Source organism: Hippocampus zosterae, chromosome 5 (genome assembly GCF_025434085.1).
Source record: "Hippocampus zosterae strain Florida chromosome 5, ASM2543408v3, whole genome shotgun sequence".
Lineage (NCBI taxonomy): Eukaryota > Metazoa > Chordata > Actinopteri > Syngnathiformes > Syngnathidae > Hippocampus > Hippocampus zosterae.
Window position 1 is genome coordinate 24973543 of NC_067455.1, and position 19106 is coordinate 24992648.

The 19106-nt window shown below is 43.1% G+C and overlaps 2 protein-coding genes across 5 annotated transcripts; one reads left to right on the plus strand and one right to left on the minus strand.

Annotated features, from left to right (window-relative positions):
- The first annotated feature begins 742 nt into the window (after positions 1-742).
- fbxo32 (F-box protein 32) lies at positions 743-10095 on the plus strand. Its single transcript, XM_052064812.1, has 9 exons — positions 743-1003; positions 1614-1732; positions 1938-1987; positions 2106-2198; positions 6588-6681; positions 7710-7894; positions 8011-8193; positions 8817-8960; positions 9029-10095. Exons 1-9 carry the CDS (start codon positions 897-899, stop codon positions 9116-9118), a joined length of 1065 nt encoding a protein of 354 aa, XP_051920772.1. The 5' UTR covers positions 743-896; the 3' UTR covers positions 9119-10095.
- A 343-nt stretch (positions 10096-10438) lies between these two features.
- Positions 10439-15876, minus strand: prelid3a (PRELI domain containing 3A). Of its 4 annotated transcripts, XM_052064876.1 has the most exons (8): positions 15693-15871; positions 15128-15210; positions 14533-14701; positions 14353-14442; positions 12393-12466; positions 11740-11842; positions 11544-11618; positions 10439-11313 (listed from the first exon to the last, which is right to left on the minus strand). In XM_052064876.1, the coding sequence occupies exons 3-7, from the start codon at positions 14668-14670 to the stop codon at positions 11559-11561; spliced, it is 465 nt and encodes a 154-aa protein (XP_051920836.1). In that variant the 5' UTR covers positions 14671-14701; positions 15128-15210; positions 15693-15871; the 3' UTR covers positions 10439-11313; positions 11544-11558. The 4 variants fall into 4 exon arrangements, with proteins under 4 accessions (XP_051920836.1, XP_051920834.1, XP_051920833.1 ...); XM_052064874.1 differs by lacking the exon at positions 15128-15210 and having other exon boundaries at positions 12393-12463; positions 15693-15876; XM_052064873.1 differs by lacking the exon at positions 15128-15210 and having other exon boundaries at positions 15693-15876.
- Between the last annotated feature and the right edge of the window lie 3230 nt (positions 15877-19106).

The following is a 19106-nucleotide window of genomic DNA, read 5'->3' on the forward strand; positions in this document are numbered from 1 at the left end:
TACTTATTCATGTCCAGAACGAACCAAGGATCTGCTGAGCCCCCCGACTATGATATTCAGTACCCCACTTAGTGCTTCATCCCTCGGAATGTTTAAGTCAAACCGTCGCCTCTTGTGTGTTTTTCATTACATATTTTTTTTACATTGACTACACTTATTATAATCCCTCGGGGAGACATTCAACAGTGATCGATCAGTTGTTTTGTTATCGGATAAATAGAGGTCCCCAAAATCCCACATTGCCATATCGGCTCTGTTTGTACCACATGAACTCTAAGCACGTGTTGGGACACTTCCGCCCGTGTCGTCAGCAATACTTCAAAACACCTGGCCCAGGGTTCATATCGTATTCTATCCGCCTGTGAAGCGTCTCAATGAAGGGATTGATTTTCAATGAAAACGTTTACTGGAATAAAAAAAGGATATATGTGAGTAAGTGTGTTTTCATGGAGTGTCTTCGAGGTTCAATAATAATTGCTCGCTTCTGTTCTCAGCGGCTGGAGACGCTTACGTAATGGTCTCTCAAGGCAGCGCAAGTACAAAAACATTCGTTCAGGCGTCTTTATGAACACTACTATTTATAAACACGCGCATGTCGTGTCATCAAAGCGTTCGTGTGTGATGTTGCGTTTCAGTGTGCGTTTCTTTTCCGCGGCGTTTTGCAACGCACAAGTAGATAAACAAAGCCACGTGCTGCGCGGAAGTTTCCAAGGTGGGCGGGGTCAACATACTTCCGGGAGCATATAAGAAGCTGCGCAATGACGACACAGCAGGAACAATAACATGCCGAAGAACGAGTGGCTCACAAAGAGGGAGTTATATTAACGCGTCCGTGTTTTGTTTGCCCATTTGTTTATTTATTTTAGCATATATATTCCACCCCAAAAAAGTAAAGAATGCCTTTCCTCGGACAGGACTGGAGGTCGCCCGGACAATGTTGGGTTAAAACCGAGGATGGATGGAAAAAGACAGTGGACGACAAAAACATGATCTCCGTGGAGAGGTTTGTCATCAATATGCCTAACAACGAAACGTCAATAGGCTTCAAAAATACGACGGAAATGGAGGTGACATTTTGCATACCGTAATACTAAATACACGACCCACAAAAAACAACAACAACTAAGTTGATGCTTTTGTTCCCATCCCCTTTTTGGGCTAATCGCCCATCTATTAATAACCAACCGTACAAGTGCGCGGATTACCAGCGGGTGAGTCACTTTATAAACCGAGTTGACGTTTTGTCACGAACAATTTGTCTTCAACGTGACAACATTCAGAATGCAATCCAGACGTTTTCGTCCGTGTAAATTAGGAATGTTGTTCTAAGACTGAATTGATGTTAACCATGAGGCTATGAGCCTTGGCACATATTTTGCTCAAGTTAACTCAGGCACAAGAAGAGGACGCATACACAACCTTCTTCCCGATTTGAAGAACATGTAATGTTCTTCTTTTCAGTATACGTCACTGGCATCTCAGATTAAGACAATATTTGTAGTAAAGAAGTCATTTTCTGATTAATCAAGTGGAATTCATGCAATGTCCTGCACCACACCCTTGTTGGGAAACACTGGTGTAATGATGAACATGTCTCCTTCATCGTTTTGTAGCTTCTGTGAAACTGCGCAGGAGTGTTACAACAAGGAAAACTTGTTGCTTTCTCTTGGCTATGAAATGGCTGCCAAGAAGAGGAAAAAAGACATCATGAACAACAACACCAAGGCCCCATGTGAGTCACTCGCCACCATCTGACTGATTGTATCGTGGATCAGTGTCGCTTATGGTTGAATATGGATTTCTGAATGATCTAATTAAAAACTCCAAGATAGCTTCCGATCACAGATCTATGCTCAAAATTTTTGGGGGGATTTATTGCCCTCGCTGTCCCAAACTCTACTTCAGGCCACTAATACAAACAATGTGCTTTCTCACAGATTTCCACAGGGAAAAATGGATTTATGTTCATAAAGGAAGCACCAAGGAGGTAATGCATAACCTTCGCTACCAAAAACTGTTGTCATTGCTTATGCCAACATACTGAGAAAACTCATTCATCCTGCAGACGATTGTAAACTAATCGCCCGTTAATTAAATTCTCTCAGCGCCACGGATATTGCACCCTGGGTGAAGCCTTCAACCGCTTGGATTTCTGTAGCGCCATCAAGGACACAAGGAGGTTCAATTATGTCGTCAGAGTGAGTAGTCCTTCTTTTGTCTCTCTATCTTCTCTCCCTCTGCCATCTTCATTGTTTGTTGATGTTTGGTTTAGCCATGCTGAAGAGGTCACAGTTTCATGAGGGTGTGTTTCACTTATCAATGCTCTGCAGACAGTGCTGATGATTTTGACTATGATCGTGCCTGTTTGCGTGTATGAGTCATAGCAATTGACTCTAATTGTGGATGGGTTGTGTGTGCGTGTGGTATGTGTGTGTGTGTGTGGGTAGGCGGGGTTGAATAATGTCTCCCCAAAGCAGGACATCATCCGAAAAGAGTTGGTGCCACTTAACAACAATACTTTTTGAAAGTTTGTATACAGTACATTGTTCATTTCAAAATTATAAAAATAATGTTAAAAACTAACGGTACTGCCATACTTCAATTTATTTGTACTATAGATTTTCATGACAAATTGCTACCCTTGGTTAACTGTCAAAATGGAGCCATACTGTGAAGAGTTGTACCTGACAAGAATGTGATTGTTGCAGTTCGTACAATTCAGAATCTAATTCATTCTTAACAAATTTCAAACAATAAATTGCATAGAAACCTTCACACGCTTATAATACAATAGCACCAAATATCCTTTTTGTTCCCCACAAAGCCTCAGCCCACTGATCTAAAAACATTTCCACATGTGAACCCATGTGAGCTGCAGATGGGCTGGTGTGGGAAGGCTTAACTGCGCAGTGCGGTGAGACCGCTCCTCAGAGGCCTCATGAAAGTAGACTTGGTTTAGTCAGGTGATTATGACTCTCCTCCATCCTAATTGCCAGACACATGCACTTTGTAAGTCACACCCTCCGTGTCTTGCTCTTACTGCCAACATTCCCTGTGTTTTCTCTGTCCAAAAATAAATGCATTATTTTGTAATGTATCATAACAATAGTCGCAGGTACTTTACTTGCCATTTTGACTTTCAATCATTAAATTGAGCTTCCTGCAGATAGGAGGTTATGTGTTTCGGAATGACCTTTCAATGTAGCCTCCAGAGCTAACACTTACGGTCCAGTGCAATAAGCCAGTACAACAATATGTCTGTGTAACTCCATCGTTGAGTCTGAACACAGCAGTCTGGGTCACCGCTTTCCTCTGTCTGTGCCTGATTACTTCATTTCACTCTGACTCACTTTCATAGATCAGGTTCGTTGCTGAGAGACATTCGGTCGGTCCGTCTTGTGCTGAGAGATGGGGAGAGAGAATTTTCAAATCACATTTCGCGCAGCTATGTAAAAAAAAAAGAAGAGAATACCCACCTCCACTGCTGTTGCTTCTCCCATGACTGGTTAAAAAAAAAAATATATATATATATACCGGTATATATATCTTCGTTCCACTCCCTCTCCCAGTCTGTCTCATGATCTGCAGTGCAGTTTAATGTAAGACAATTACCATTACATTCATGCTCCTAATCAGACTTAACAAAGATGCTCTTTTCGCATCTTCTCTAGCACCATTGATATCAAAAGATCCTAGTTTCATATCACGTTTTGTGTAGGGTTATACTCTTGGCCACGTAATATCAAGCAGATGAAAAATAAAACATACTAAAAATACTTATCCATCATGGGCTATTTACGCTCAAAGCTTTAGTAACATTTTCTTGATCCTAAAAATCCTCTTTTCAGTGAAAGAAGCTTGCCCCAAAGTACGGTTAGTTTTCCAAAAGTAATTGATAGCGTCAGGAAACGGGCACAAGTCTGGAAAATATAATCTTCTATTATCACATCCCTTCGACCTTTATTTTCTTTTTGAAAATCTCTTACTCTTTGAAAAGAGGAATCACTTTGTATATCATTCACCACGTTGCCATATTCACAGTCACTCTCCATATTGCTGCATAAATTACTGCATGTGTCGTGTGCGACATGCACTTTGTGATGAGTGTGCGAGCTGTGTGTTGTGTGTGTCATGAGTGAGGTAGGTGTCCTGTGTGAATTGTTTGTCTAATTGAGAAGAGGGTGGGGCAATCTGTATTTTTCTTAGCCACTCTAGGATTTTAACATGGTTATCGTTTGCTTTAATGCCTTTCCTTTTAACAGCTAACTTGAGCAAATCTTCCTCCACCATATTTATTTACCTCATCCAGGATTGACTCAGCTACCCAAGTAGCGGTGTGTAGAGTCTGCTCTTTTAAGTTGAAATGAGCGGCACTGGGCAGTATCAATGTGAACGTTAAGTGAGGTGTTCAATTTGTCAGCCTTCTCTCCACCCTCCTAACTGCGTCCAAACTGTTTTGTATATTTGGTGTGTCATCTCGTGCATCTGATTTGTCATTCTGCGTGTTTATCCTAACGTTTTGTATGCCCAGTGTAATATTCAAATTGTTCTGTTATTTTGCGCGACACTTAGACGAGTAGACTGTGCGTCGGAAAGCCCCACATCCAAAACTCTTCAGGATATCTAACGTGATGAACAAACGATAATCAAAATATTCTATACGGTTACTATTCAGCTCCTTGTTTCCCTTTAAAATCATGAAAACCTGTCTCCTGAAGGACATGACTTGTTTCAGCTGTGGTGATTTTCAATCCAAGGGGGATCATCTTAGTACAGGAGTGGGCAATTATTTTTTGCATAGGGCCACATGAGAACCAGAAAATATTATGGAGGGCCGGATCAAAAGCCTGAACTAAATTCGACTTAATATTAATTGGCTTTCTTTATTTAAAAAACAGTATTTTGCATTTTTTGGCACGTTTTTCAGACTTTAAGAGTACATTATTCCGTCGTATCGAACGGGATTTGCTTGACTTGGCGCTACTCAGGGCTTCCATATCGTCTCCCCCTTCCTCCCTATGCTCTGCAACTTCAAGTAACTGTGCCACCTGGCGTTGAAATGCCTTTCATTACAAGTTCAAATGAAATGAATGCAGTCACTGACATTGAACCTTAATTGTGGACCAACCTTCGGCGGGCCGGATTAAAAAGACCGACGGGCCGGATTTGGCCCGCGGGCGTAGTTTGCCCACCACCGTTTAGTAGGTGACACTCGTTGCCCATGCCGGGCTAATTCCTTTTGCAATAATTTTCATTTCTCAAGAAAGGGGGTCCATTGGAAATCACAAAAAAATCAGACGATTATCCTTTTTGACACTATCCAAAAAAAAAAATTTTTTTTAATCACAATGGCCCTGTTGATGCCTTAGGCAGATTTAATACTGCCTAACCAACACCAGAAGCCACTGCCAAACTGCATCCTCCACTGAAATGCCTGCACCAGGACAAAGTTTGACGGCATGGCGGCGAGTTAACTTCTCTAACTCGGAAACACCATTCACTTCCGTTCTGAATTGAACGTAGTTGGCGGCAGCAGCTGAACAGTAGCCGGCAAAACCTTGAAAAATGATATTTACACTAACCCTGACATTGAAGAAAGAGTAACATCCAACTGTCAATCGGCGTAAACACAAGAGCGAAAGGGGTTGAAAGAACCGAACACACTTCTGCCACAGATGGCTCGCGCATGGGAGGGAGGGAGGAGGGAGGGAGAGAGAAATTTTCAAATCACATTAAGGTGTAGCTCTCCTGGTATTGTATACCGGTAATAGCAAGCGGTCTTTCGAATACCATCTAAGTTTGTGGAAAAATGTCAAATGAGCAGCAGACTATGAAGTGCAGTTTCGTGAGCCGCAGGAGCTTACAATAGATACGGAAATGCACATTGTTCTGCCCGGCTGCTCTACAAAGCGCGGAGCACTCGGTGAGCTGTGAAAAGACCAATGTCATTAGTTTGGGCTGAAGGAATGCAGCTGGAAGGAATGGAAAAAGGAAGAAGGTACAAGCAAACAAGCGAAGATGCGGGCACAAGGAGTGATGACGAAGAACCACTCCATACAGTGCTTTATATACAATGTGTTTTCATGTAATTCAGGTCACGCTTAGTAGTTTTTCCTTTGCTCCTGGACCTTCTGTCTTTTGTCATCCAAGGTCAAACATGTTGTTCCATGATGTCACAGCACGTGGTCCATGCCAGCTGGCTTCGTAGGCTAATAATGATGACAACAACTTGCGCGCGCGCGCACACACACACACACACAGATAAATGGTTCACTAAATTCACTTGAGAGGATCAGCAGGCAAGTGATTAAAGCTTGTTTTGCAAAGGTATCTGGCTTTCTCGGCTGTGGTACAAATGCTTCCCAGCAGCTTCTTACCCTTGAAAAACACTCAATAAGTTCCAGCCCAGGTGGCCTGCAACCATACTGTTTTCACCAGGAGCGTGCACATGTGTGTGGGGCGGGGGGGTCTTAAGAACTCGTATTTACTTAAGAGATTTGTACAGTATACATACTTGTGCCAAATCAGTCTCTCAGATGCCAGTATTCACTTTATGCTCCTTTCCCCCATTTTTCTTTCTGTTGAAGCTGCTGGAGCTTATCGCCAAGTCACAGCTCCCCTCACTCAGCGGCGTGGCTCAGAAGAACTACATGAATATTTTGGAGAGAGTGGTGCAGAAAGGTGAGCCTTGTGACACTTCTCATCAAATTAATTTAACACAGCGGTTCCCGACCTCTCTTGAGCCTGGGCCCATATTTCACAGAGGAATAAAAAATGTCACAGCACACCACTTAGCGAAAACAATTAACAAAAGTGGTACATGGGTTAAGTGTGTTCCTTCAGTCATTTGGTGGAAGAGCATTTGATATTTTTTGCCTCTTATCTGTTGTTGGCATAGATAAATTATCTTTTTTTACTCAAATTTTTTTGGGGTAGGATCAAAATAATCTAGATAGGATAATTTCCCGCCGCTCATTTGAGCACACTGGTTGGGAATCACTGATTAAACATACTCTAGGTCTGCATTTAAGGTTTTTTTTTTTTTTTTGACCAATGACCTTTTGTAATTTCACTAATATTCCTAGCAGGGATGCGTTAGATCCATGAAAGCAGTGTTTCCCCATCAGGGGTGAGCACATGGCACGGGTCCGTGGAAACATGAAATAATTTATTTCCAAGAAGTCAACATTTTCAGTCATTTCATAAGCCTGTCAATAAAATGGAATATGTGTGCTGCAATACGTTTCCCTGGGAGATGATAACTCGTGGCGAAGACGTGTCGGGTGAAGTTTCTCATTAAAGCTCAGACGACTGATTTAAAAAGGAAGTAAAACTGCTAAAGTGGGTCTGAATATTATTCTTGAATATTATTTTTTGTTATTGTTGTTGTTTTTTTGGTACATGATATTCAAGAGTTTAAATGCTTGTTTAAGTGGATTTATTCAAAGGTGCTGTTTCTTGTGATCAAAAGTTATTTAGGAAAAAAAGGCAGGTTGATGAGTTATTTAGATTTTGAGACGGACTGTATTTTTACCTTTCGTATCTTTAAATTTCTTGCGTAAAAAGAGGCAATAGTTTCCTGTAAAGATGTTTCATATTTTGTATGAAGAGACGTTCGTAAGTAGAGGTACCACTGTATTTCTGAGCTCCTGAGCAAATGTTTAAATTGTCTTTAGTGAGAAATCTGTCTCTCATCACTCCTGCCGCAGTGCTCGACGACCAGCAGAACGTGCGTCCCATCAAGGAGCTGCTCCAAATGCTCCATCTCTCCCTGTGCAGTCTGGTTCAGGACATGGGCAAGTCGGTCCTTGTGGGGAACATCAACATGTGGGTGCACCGCATGGACAACATCCTGCAGTGGCAGCAGCAGCTAAACAACATTGAGATCAACAGGGTGAGACAGGAAAAATGAACGCTCTGCTTTGTATTCCCAGTGGTGATTATGTAAGTAAAAAAAAAAAATAAGCACCAACCTTTTTTTTTTTTTTTTTTTTTTAACGGCCCTCCCAGCCAACATCAACGGGCATGACGCTAATGGAGCTGCCTGCCAGCCTGCAGCTGAATATCATGCAGCGACTGTCGGATGGCAGGGACTTGGTCTGCCTGGGCCAAGTCTGTCCAGAATTGGGGGGCCTTGCTGAGGACCGCCTACTCTGGAAAAGACTCTGCCAGTACCACTTCACAGACAGACAGGCATGTGCATATTCAGTACATCTGTCAACCAACTATTTCACTGGGCGTGGAATTTCATCCTAAATCATGAAATTTGAGTCACCAGACATTATACTGTACTAGGTACAATATTGCAGATATTCTGCATTTCTAAATACCGAATAACAATGTTTACTTTTGAAGTGTTTATTATTGTAGCGGTGGTTCGGCGTTTATCAAGAACTAACTGCAGTTCCAGCACACACCTTCCGACTGACATGTCTGTTTTATGAAAACACAGCGACGTCCAAACTGATAAAAGACACATGGTGCTTGCCCACGAAAGCAACATGAAGCGTTTTGGTTGTTTTAGCACTGCATTGCATCATGATGAGGTGTTTCTGCTACTTCTGTTGTCCTGTATAATATTTTTAATGTAAAAGTATGTGGGTGTGTGTTGGCACTGCAGTGACTTCACACCCTGCTCACACAAATGCACTTGATAAGGTACTAAGCTACTACGTAAAGTGGCTCATAGTGTTTGGCAAAAAAAATTAAAACAACAACAACGTTGTGATAGGGGAGCAAAAACTAAAACCGAACTGCTGTTTCTTTGATTTGTTGTTGTTTGAGTAATTTCTTAAAAAGGGTTCTCCTTCTATTAGATCCGAAAGCGCCTGATGGTGTCAGACAAAGGTCACCTGGAATGGAAGAAGATGTACTTCAAGCTCAGCCGCTGTTATCCGCGGCGAGAGCAGTACAGCGACACTCTGCACTTCTGCTCACACTGTCACATCCTTTTCTGGAAGGTACACACATTTTGTGTTTTGAGATTACACTTAAAATGTATTTCAAGTGTCGTCGTTTGCACCCACAGGACACAAATCATCCCTGCACTGCCAACAACCCAGAAAGCTGCACCATGGCCCTGTCCCCGCAAGACTTCATCAACCTTTTTAAATTCTGATGCCAGCCACACTCGGTGAAATACATTGAAAGAAAGTGTACATACTGTATGTAAACATGTGTTTTATTTCATCTAGTCTGGCATGTATATATTCAGATGATGTGACTCGATGGCAATCAGGCAGTGGGACAAATATGCAATTTGAGATTTAGGTTTGTCACTTTGAAATGAGTGAGAGTTACGGAATGTTGAACAATAATCCTTCTGCAGGAAGTGGGAGCAGTAGAAGTGAGGAAATGCAAACGTATGAATTTGTTGGTTGTCGTTTATTTCAACAGGCTGTGATCATGAAGCGGCTAGTACCCTGCGTTGTGGTCGCAGCAATCCTGGCTCAAATCCTGGTCATGGCATGTGCCAAGACCATACTTGACTTCTTGCCGTGCGATTGGCTGGCAACCGGTTCAGGGTTTCCCTCGCCTCCTGCCCAAACACAGCTGGGATAGGCACCCCCGCGATCCTTGTGAGGATCAACATAGGAATTTGGAAGAGTAGTCGGGTATGACTCAATCTGTAAAATTATTTGTTTTTACTAACTGTGACCACGTTGGGGGTACAATGTTTAAAACTCAGAGGGTATTCTTGGGTTTGGCACTGCTGGTATAAGAGGCTTCAGTACTGAAAAGAAGTCAAATGTAAGCAACCGGGTGTAAGCACCCATATCGTTATTATTTTTTTACTTTTTCACTTTTATAAGGATTTGATACCTTTTTTTAAATGTGTTTATTTTCTGCCGTGGCTGCTATTGCAATTATTTATGGCTGATATATGTACAATTTGGTGTGCCTTACTTAATTAAAACTTGAAATCAGTGCAGTGGTCATTTTTCCAGATCTGGATTCGGTTTTATGAACACAATCAGGTATATTTTTGGATAGCAAACTGTGTGTGGAACATCGTGTTTTTCTAAGGCTCCTGCATGCTAAAGTACCATGCTGTGTATTTATTACAATTCTGGTTCGTAGCTCAGCTTGTTTCAATTGGATTCGAAATAACTGCAAGAATCGGATGCAGGCTTTCTGTTTGCACTGCTCAACCCATTGATGTACATATATTTGTAATGCATTCTATAAACGCTCTGGTTGTGAAAATTCGTTAACTTTAAGAAGCAATGTGTATTTATTGAGCAGACGTGTTTTTAACGCCCTCCCCAACTTTCTCGGGCATGAGCAAAGGTGAATGGAGCCCTCTTCTGGATAAATTGAGAACTGCAAGAGTCAGTTTAATTTCTGAAAACCGAAACAGAAATTAGTGTGCAGTTTAAAACCCCCAGTGCATCTGGATTACGTCAGCCTGCCATTTCCGTTTGAAAGAAAATAACCATAGAAAAAATGTCTGCTTCAGTAAACATATCGTTGATGTAGTCATGACTGCAAATGTTACACCAAATAATTTGTTGCACTAATCATACAAATAAACTCATTCGCAAAGGATGTGTATCATGTCACAATTCACTGCTTGTACACGTTGTAATAAAATCTTGACACTTATTCGGTATTAAGCATTTTCTGCTCTGTAATACTGTTCATCAATAATCACTTGGTTGGACTGCAGTGTAGTTCTTAAACATATACAAAGGCATGAGGGTCCAGTGATCACACACTCACTCAGACAGGCAGTGTTATGAGGCCAAGCAGTTTGCAGGCTGCACCCTCCCTCTCAAAGGGGGTTTTCACCCATGATCTCAGTTGCAAAGCGTTTGAGGTACCACTGCCTGACGATGCGTTAAAAACGAGCTGGTGTTCTGTCATGTGAACACAAAAAAAAAAAAAACATTGCCATCTGAGAATACAAACCCGGCAATCATCGTACTTATTTCCTCATACCTTCATCGTGCCAAATTGATGTAGATTTTAAATATGTCAAAAGCAGCTTTTTTTCTGAGGACTCTTCACCTGCGAGAGTGTTACAATCACTTATTATTCATGATTGTATCTCCACATCACATCCATATGGTCATCCTGATCAAGGTTACCGGTATTCAAAATAAGAGGAATGCTCTTTTCCGTCATTAATTTTGTTGCACACAAAGTCCTTTGCTATTGGAACAGAAGTTGGTCATATTGGAACCGCACCTCCACCAGTATCACTCTTCGGGTATGTACTCCACAGGTAAGCCCGTTTGCAGTGTGAGAAGTCCACAAAGACTCCTCCATGTATTAGTCTGAAGCACTTGCTCTAGTTATGGTGTGGCGGTCCTGCAAATGTCAATGGTTAACAATTAGATGAGCATTAAACAAGTAATGCTACATGACATGTTTTTACAAAGGACTGCACGACTGTCCGTGTTTTATGTTGTGTTGTGTTTATTTATTTTACTTTATGTTAACTGTTTTGTTAAGCACTTTGTTACAGCTGCAGCTGTTGTGAAAGCGCTATATAAATCGGCATGTATTGTATTGTATAAAGGAGAAGACATTTGAGTTACCAGAGGTAGTAGATGTCAAAGAGTAATATTTTCTCTTTCAGAGTTCTGAATAATCCATTCAATAGCATCCCAACCCTAGAGAGAAAAAGAAGAGAAAGGACAAACGTCATACGTGGTAAAGCCTAAGATGAAGTCAAGCAAAAGACCTTTACACAAAGAAAAGTCATGCAATGATGTGAATGTGTGTGAGTGTTACCTTCCTGGCATTAGCAGACATCCTCCTTGCCATCATGCCCTCTAGGTAGCTACTCAAACTCGCTCCCTTCACTGTAATGATGGCCTCCTGTGTCAGGATGGTGCTGTGGGGCACAGGAAAGGTTAATCAAAAGAAGAACTCCCCTGCCCCAAAAAATTATATACACAGCGATCCCTCACTTAACATGGCTAACGGAGACCAGAACCCCCCGCGAAAGAGGAAAATCCACGAGGTATGTACCCCCTGCCGTACAAGTATATGTATGCGTGCGTGTATGAGTATATAAAATATATATAAGGTCAAATTTAATGGTATACATGCATGTAGAAGTAAATGTTTGTAGTAATATTACTTAATGCTAAATACTAATATACACACACATACACACACACACAAGATGTATAAGTTAGGTTAGATCAGTGCATAAATAACAAAATACAGTAAACATAAACATGAAATATACATGTAGTACTGTATAAGTTGCTCTATGTGACTCGCTGATGTTTTGTTGACTTTTGCTGCCTCTCACGGACACATGGGATTTTCGCTTTTCAAAATTTTTTTTAATGAATATTTTTGAAAAATCTGCGATGCACTGAACTGCGATAAGTGAACCGCAAAGGAGCAAGGGATAGGGATAGAAATAAACTTACACCTCAGGGTTGTCTGGGTGAGGTGTGTATCGGAGCTTCTCATTCACTGAGATCAGGTTGGTAAGCGTAATCTGCTGGACAAAGCAACACTCACTTAAATCTCAATACGTGGAATCATTTAAATGACAGTATTTCCTCCTGCATTTTACTGTATAACAGATTGTCATCCCCCAATTACTTGCCGGGTGGCATGTCCATTAGAACAAATAAGATCTGCATCTTAAAGTCAAGCTTTAGCACAACACAGAACACCACACAGTGCAGAGATTGCATCTGCATACCTGAAGTAGAGGAGGCCTAAAAAGAGATGGTGCTGATGTACGTAGCACTGCTCCATAATTCTAAAAGGCTTTCCCCAACAGACCTTTTCAGACTGCTTATAAACCATAGACATAATACCCAAAAATATTTACGTTTTTTTCTTTGATTTACACAAAAAATGAAATCCAAATCAATCTGTGAATGAGGAAGAAAAATTGAGTGAATAAAATGATCTTGACCTTGGCTGTATTAATGGTGGAGCGTGAATTGATCCCTGACAGCTGCAGTGGCATTAGCCTGTTAGCTGAGGTGGGCTCATGGCTGCCTGCACTTTATATACAGCAGTGGTTGTTTTAAGATGCTCTCAACACAGTTGAGTTGGGTTGAGAATACACACAATTAAGGTAGAATCGATTCAAGACATATTTAGACAACAATCCAGATTTCCTGGAACTGGTCTCTGTAAAACCTATATGGACCGGACCATTGCCAAATATCATTGCTCACACCTGCGTCTTGATTTACTAATGAGTTACTGTTTAACCACATCAAAATGACGGATATTTATTTTAATGTGATCATTTCTCCGTTTTTAGTTGGCTAGGGCTTAGTTCTACTGGGCGACAGAGATGTGTGCCACACACTGTAAATTGGCGCAGTGACTACTTGCAGTATGTGCATAATAACTCAATATCACATCATGGAGCCAAAACTATCATCTATTTACAGTATAGTGACTGGAAGAACAATAAAATGCTCCTCCTACTAGATGGCAGAAGGGCCAATTAAATTGAGTATCCACCTATTGCCTGTCAGAAAACTTGAGTAAGAATCGTAATACAAGAATAGTTTTGTGTTCACCTAAACAGTCATAGATATTCTGAGAAATTACTTTTGTGAGTAAATCGAGGAGAAAAAAAACATCCGTATTTCTGTGAATAAACAGGTTGTTTTTGTTTGGTGTTGTGCCATTACATTTTTCGAATGTAATACATATGCCTTACTGCAGGCATGTCCAGCTCCGGGCCTGGGCTGCCACTTTACTGCCTGTTTTCTAGCTCTCCCAGCTGCAACACACCTGATTCAGCTCATCAGCCAGCTCTGAAGCAGCATTAGAACGATCCTGATTCAGGAAGATTTGATTCAGGTGTGTTGCTCCTGGGAGAGCTGGAAAACAGGCAGGACAGCAGCCCTTGAGGACCAACTTTGGACACCCCTGCCTTACTGTATGTCAATCAAGGTTGAAGAAATGGTTCTTTGCCCACTAAAGAGTTGAAATATTCACAATGTTAGAGTACGGCTCTTTTGCACAGAAGTAGAGAGGTGATTTGAGGCAGTTTTGTCGCTGTGAGTCTGGCTCGGCATCTTGCTATCTGTCTGTACCCATACACACAATTCTAGTTGGAACCAATAAAGGTTGTGGATTCACACAATGTCAGATGGGTGAAGTAGAGCCGCCTTCCTGTGTTGGGGCGGCTCAGGTAGTACAGTATATAAATGGGAAATATTTTGCACAGATTAGACCTTGGCAGAAAAAGGCTCCACAGCCACGTCTTGATCCTTCTGGCATTCATTAAATAGTTTAACTGAGAATATAGAGTCATCTGGTAGTTACTGTTCGTACAATATTGCAAGCATCACAGATAAAAGGGCCAGGTGGAAGTTCCCTCAACATTTTTCAAAATGCCAACGATCTTACATTTGTTGAGCACAACTCCATCTTTTTCTCCTCAGGGTCGACTATGGAGTGCTCTTTCACGTATGTTTGCAGGTGGTTGGTTCCCAGTATCTACGAAAACAAGAATAAGAAATGACAACAAGCACATGTCTCAGAGTAGCTATAGAGTGAACAGAGCATCATGATAGCGTGCCCACTGACCGCTCGTACGATCGCAGGAAGGCCCCATTCTGTGCTGAGGAGTCGGTGGCTGTGCAGGCGTCCTTCTGCATCCAGGCGGCGGTCCAGCACGTCCACGCCCACCACGTGCGGATTCATGGGGTTAGGGTACTTTCTCATTGCGGCCTTGATCACCGTCTCCCATGGGTAACTTCACACAAGCAAGTACAACATGGAAACAAACATTTCCTCAAACCTGCTTTAAAAGCGGGCCACTTAAACTCCCTTTAAGGGAATGAGGTGAACGGGCCGGAGAGGTATTCATTTGACAATATGCTTACTGTTGTAATTGTACTTCGTTGGGCTGTTTCTAATTTGTAATATTTTGGTTGGTTCATCAAACCACATGATTGGGGCAGAATATTAAAATATGCACTTTCCATACCACAGACGTTATCCATTTGCTGCAAGAAGTGAGCTGGAGTGAATCGAGCTGACTCTAGGGATGAGGGGTTCCCGCTTAACTGGTCACCCGCCAATCAAAGGGCATATACAGTATAGGTAAACATTCAAACTCACATTCACATTCATGATTAATTCAGACACATATAGATAAAACGATCACTGGCACGCATACCTTTGAACAATTTGGAGTCCCTGGTAGACCAAACATGCATGTTTTTGAAATGTGCTCAGGAAACTGTAGTACCTGGAGAAAACCTACACACGCATGGGAAGACAATGCAAAATACTCGCCGGAAGTCCTGCGTCGCGATTCAAACATAAATCGCACTGCGAGATAAACGTGCTCAATTCTATACTAGTACACCATACGGTGCTAATAATAAACAATTGAGTTCAATCTGGCCAGTGAGTTTACTTTCAAATCAATTCAAACAAAACTGGACAAGTTGTCATTTACTTTATGTTCTATTGTATGTTCATATATCGTTGCTATCCTGTGAAACCTCCCCCACCCACCTATTTCGATTTTTGTCTTTTTTTTAAGTGAATGGAATGTCTGAAACGCGGACACCCCATTAACGTAGTTTTAAAAAATGACAAAAAAGGACGTGTATTTCGCATTTTGTTAGTTTCCACTTATTTCATACGAATCTTATCAACCCTCACAGATCTTATAGCACCAGTGAGCGGTCTCACGAGGAAATCTTAAAAAATAATCAAAACAACAAAAACAGTACCTGAAAACATGCTCCGTGCTCCAAATCTTCATGTTTTGTTTTGTTTTGTTTTTAATTAACAAAGTGACCTTGTCTCTTCAGAACACCCTCTTTGGCTTGACTGAGTTCAGCAGACCATATCAGGCGACGGTATATTCAGCAAGTATACTGGGCCCTGTGACCACCGCCATCAGTTCAGTGCATCCAGATAAGATAAGATATCCTTTATTCGTCCCACACATGCTCGTTTCCTTCCGGTGAAGAAGAAGAACCACTTGCAAACGGATCACTCCGTTCCTCAAGAGACTGGAACAGGAGGGAAAATGTGCTACAGTATGTGCTACAAGGAGGAGGAAAACGAGGAGAAAAGCCGGCCCAGCGTTATTGCCATCAAACGTAAAGTTAGCCTGAGCGATATGCTCAAGTGACGTTGGGATTTTCCAAATAAAACGTCGTGGGCCCCACACAGGTTTTGCCGTGAGACCCATTGATTATAATAATGTGGCATGCATGATGTGGTGAATTTTATTTACAGCAGCAAACCCAGTGTCAATGCTTTCTACCTCACAGTTGTGAGGTGATGTGATGGTGTATGTGTAAAATACCTGTAGTTTATTTTGATAATTAAATAATTGTGTTATTTGTTGAAATAAAAACCACAGATTGTTTTGTAAAATAAGTATGTTACATTTTTTTATTTTACTAATGCCATCCATCCATCCATCCATCATCTACCGCTTATCCGGGGCCGGGTCGCGGGGGCAACAGCTTTAACAGGGAAGCCCAGACTTCCCTCTCCCTAGCTACTTCTTCCAGCTCTCCCCGGGGGATCCCGAGTCGTTCCCAGGCAAGCTGGGTGACATAGTCTCTCCAGCGTGTCCTGGGTCTTCCTCGGGGTCTCCTCCCGGTGGGACATGACCGGAACACCTCACCGGGGAGGCGCTCAGGAGGCATCCGAATCAGATGCCCAAGCCACCTCATCTGGCTCCTCTCGATGTGGAGGAGAAGCGGCTCGACTCTGAGCCTCTCCCGGATGACTGAGCTTCTCACCTTATCTCTAAGGGAGAGCCCGGACACCCTGCGGAGAAAACTCATTTCAGCCGCTTGTATCCGGGATCTCGTTCTTTCGGTCACGACCCATAGCTCGTGACCATAGGTGAGGGTTGGGACGTAGATCGACCGGTAAATTGAGAGCTTCGCACTTTGGCTCAGCTCCTTCTTCACCACGACAGACCGATACAACGTCCGCATCACAGCAGACGCTGCACCGATCCGCCTGTCGATCTCCCGCTCCCTCCTACCCCCACTCGTGAACAAGACCCCAAGATACTTGAACTCCTCCACTTGGGGTAAGATCTCCTCCCCGACCCGGAGGGGGCACTCCACCCTTTTCCGACTGAGGACCATGGTTTCAGATTTGGAGGTGCTGATTTTCATCCCAACCGCTTCACACTCGGCTGCGAAACGCTCCAGTGAGAGTTGGAGAGCCCCGTTTGAAGGAGCCAACAGCACCACATCATCTGCAAAAAGCAGGGATGTAATACTGAGGCCCCCAAAACGGACCCCCTCAACGCTTCGGCTGCGCCTAGAAATTCTGTCCATAAAGGTTATGAACAGAATCGGCGACAAAGGGCAGCCTTGGCGGAGTCCTACCCTCACTGGAAACGATTCCGACTTACTGCCGGCAATGCGAACCAAACTCTGACATCGGTGGTATAGTGACCGAACAGCCCGTATCAGGGGGTTCGGTACCCCATACCCACGAAGCACCCCCCACAGAACTCCCCGAGGGACACGGTCAAACGCCTTCTCCAAGTCCACAAAACACATGTAGACTGGTTGGGCGAATTCCCACATACCCTCAAGGACCCTGCTAAGGGTGTAGAGCTGGTCCACTGTTCCACGGCCGGGACGAAAACCACACTGCTCCTCCTCAATCTGAGGCTCGACTTCCTGACGGACCCTCCTCTCCAGCACCCCTGAATAGACCTTGCCAGGGAGGCTGAGGAGTGTGATCCCTCTGTAGTTGGAACACACCCTCCGGTCCCCCTTTTTAAAAAGAGGGACTACCACCCCGGTCTGCCAATCCAGAGGCACTCTCCCCGTTGACCACGCGATGTTGCAGAGGCGTGTCAACCAGGACAGCCCCACAACATCCAGAGCCTTGAGGAACTCCGGGCGGATCTCATCCACCCCCGGGGCCTTGCCACCGAGGAGCTTTTTAACCACATCGGTGACTTCAACCACAGAGATAGGAGAGCCCACCTCAGAGTCCCCAGGCTCTGCTTCCTCAAAGGAAGGCGTGTTGGTGGAGTTGAGGAGGTCTTCGAAGTACTCTGCCCACCGGTTCACAACGTCCCGAGTCAAAGTCAGCAGCGCCCCATCCCCACTGTACACAGTGTTAGTGGTGCACTGCTTCCCCCTCCTGAGACGTCGGATGGTGGACCAGAATTTCCTCGAAGCCGTCCGGAAGTCGGCTTCCATGGCCTCACCGAACTCTTCCCACGCTCGGGTTTTTGCCTCGGCGACCACCGAAGCCGCGGTCCGCTTGGCCAGTCGATACCCGTCAGCTGCCTCTGGGGTCCCACAGGCCATAAAGGCTCGATAGGACTCCTTCTTCAGCTTGACGGCATCCCTTACTGCTGGTGTCCACCAGCGAGTACGAGGATTGCCGCCACGACAGGCATCAACCACCTTACGGCCACTAATGCGTTTTATTTTATTCACAATAATTAAAACTCTTTTGACAAACAAACAATAATCACCAAATTATTTGATACTTTAATGAATGCAACCAATTATACATTATTCCAAAAAAAATAAACACTCGGATTAAAGAACATGAACTGGAGTTTTCAATGAATCACAATCACATGTGTTACTCTAGCACTGATTAAAGTTGCACGCACGCACGCACACACGCACACGCCCACACACGCACACACGCGCGCACACACACACACACACACGTGAAGTGTACTGGGCTGTGTTTTTCGGGAAATAATTTTGGTAAGTATCGAAAAATTTCCCGTCTTACGTGGTTGAAACACCACATTTCGACTTTGTGTTGGATTAATTGCGTCTGTGGCCTGTTCGGCATAGAAGAAACGTGTAATTTCATTTTGATGGCACAACAGCCGTATTTCCTGTTGTGATTAGTTATGGTTGACGATGTCACCAAGGCACTTGTTCTGCATTCGCTTCCTATTGTGCGCATGCTCAAAGCATCTTTCCACCATCCTCACACCGTATACTGTCTATGTCCATGCCTCACGCACCCAGTTTGAGCCGAATCAAGCGCCACATAATAACAGATACACAAAAACCGGAAATCAATGAATATTTGCAAAAATAAATTTATATATTACAGCATATATCTCTGTACGTTCATGTTTCAGATTATTACTTTATTTTGAAATGTGGATAGCATAGTTA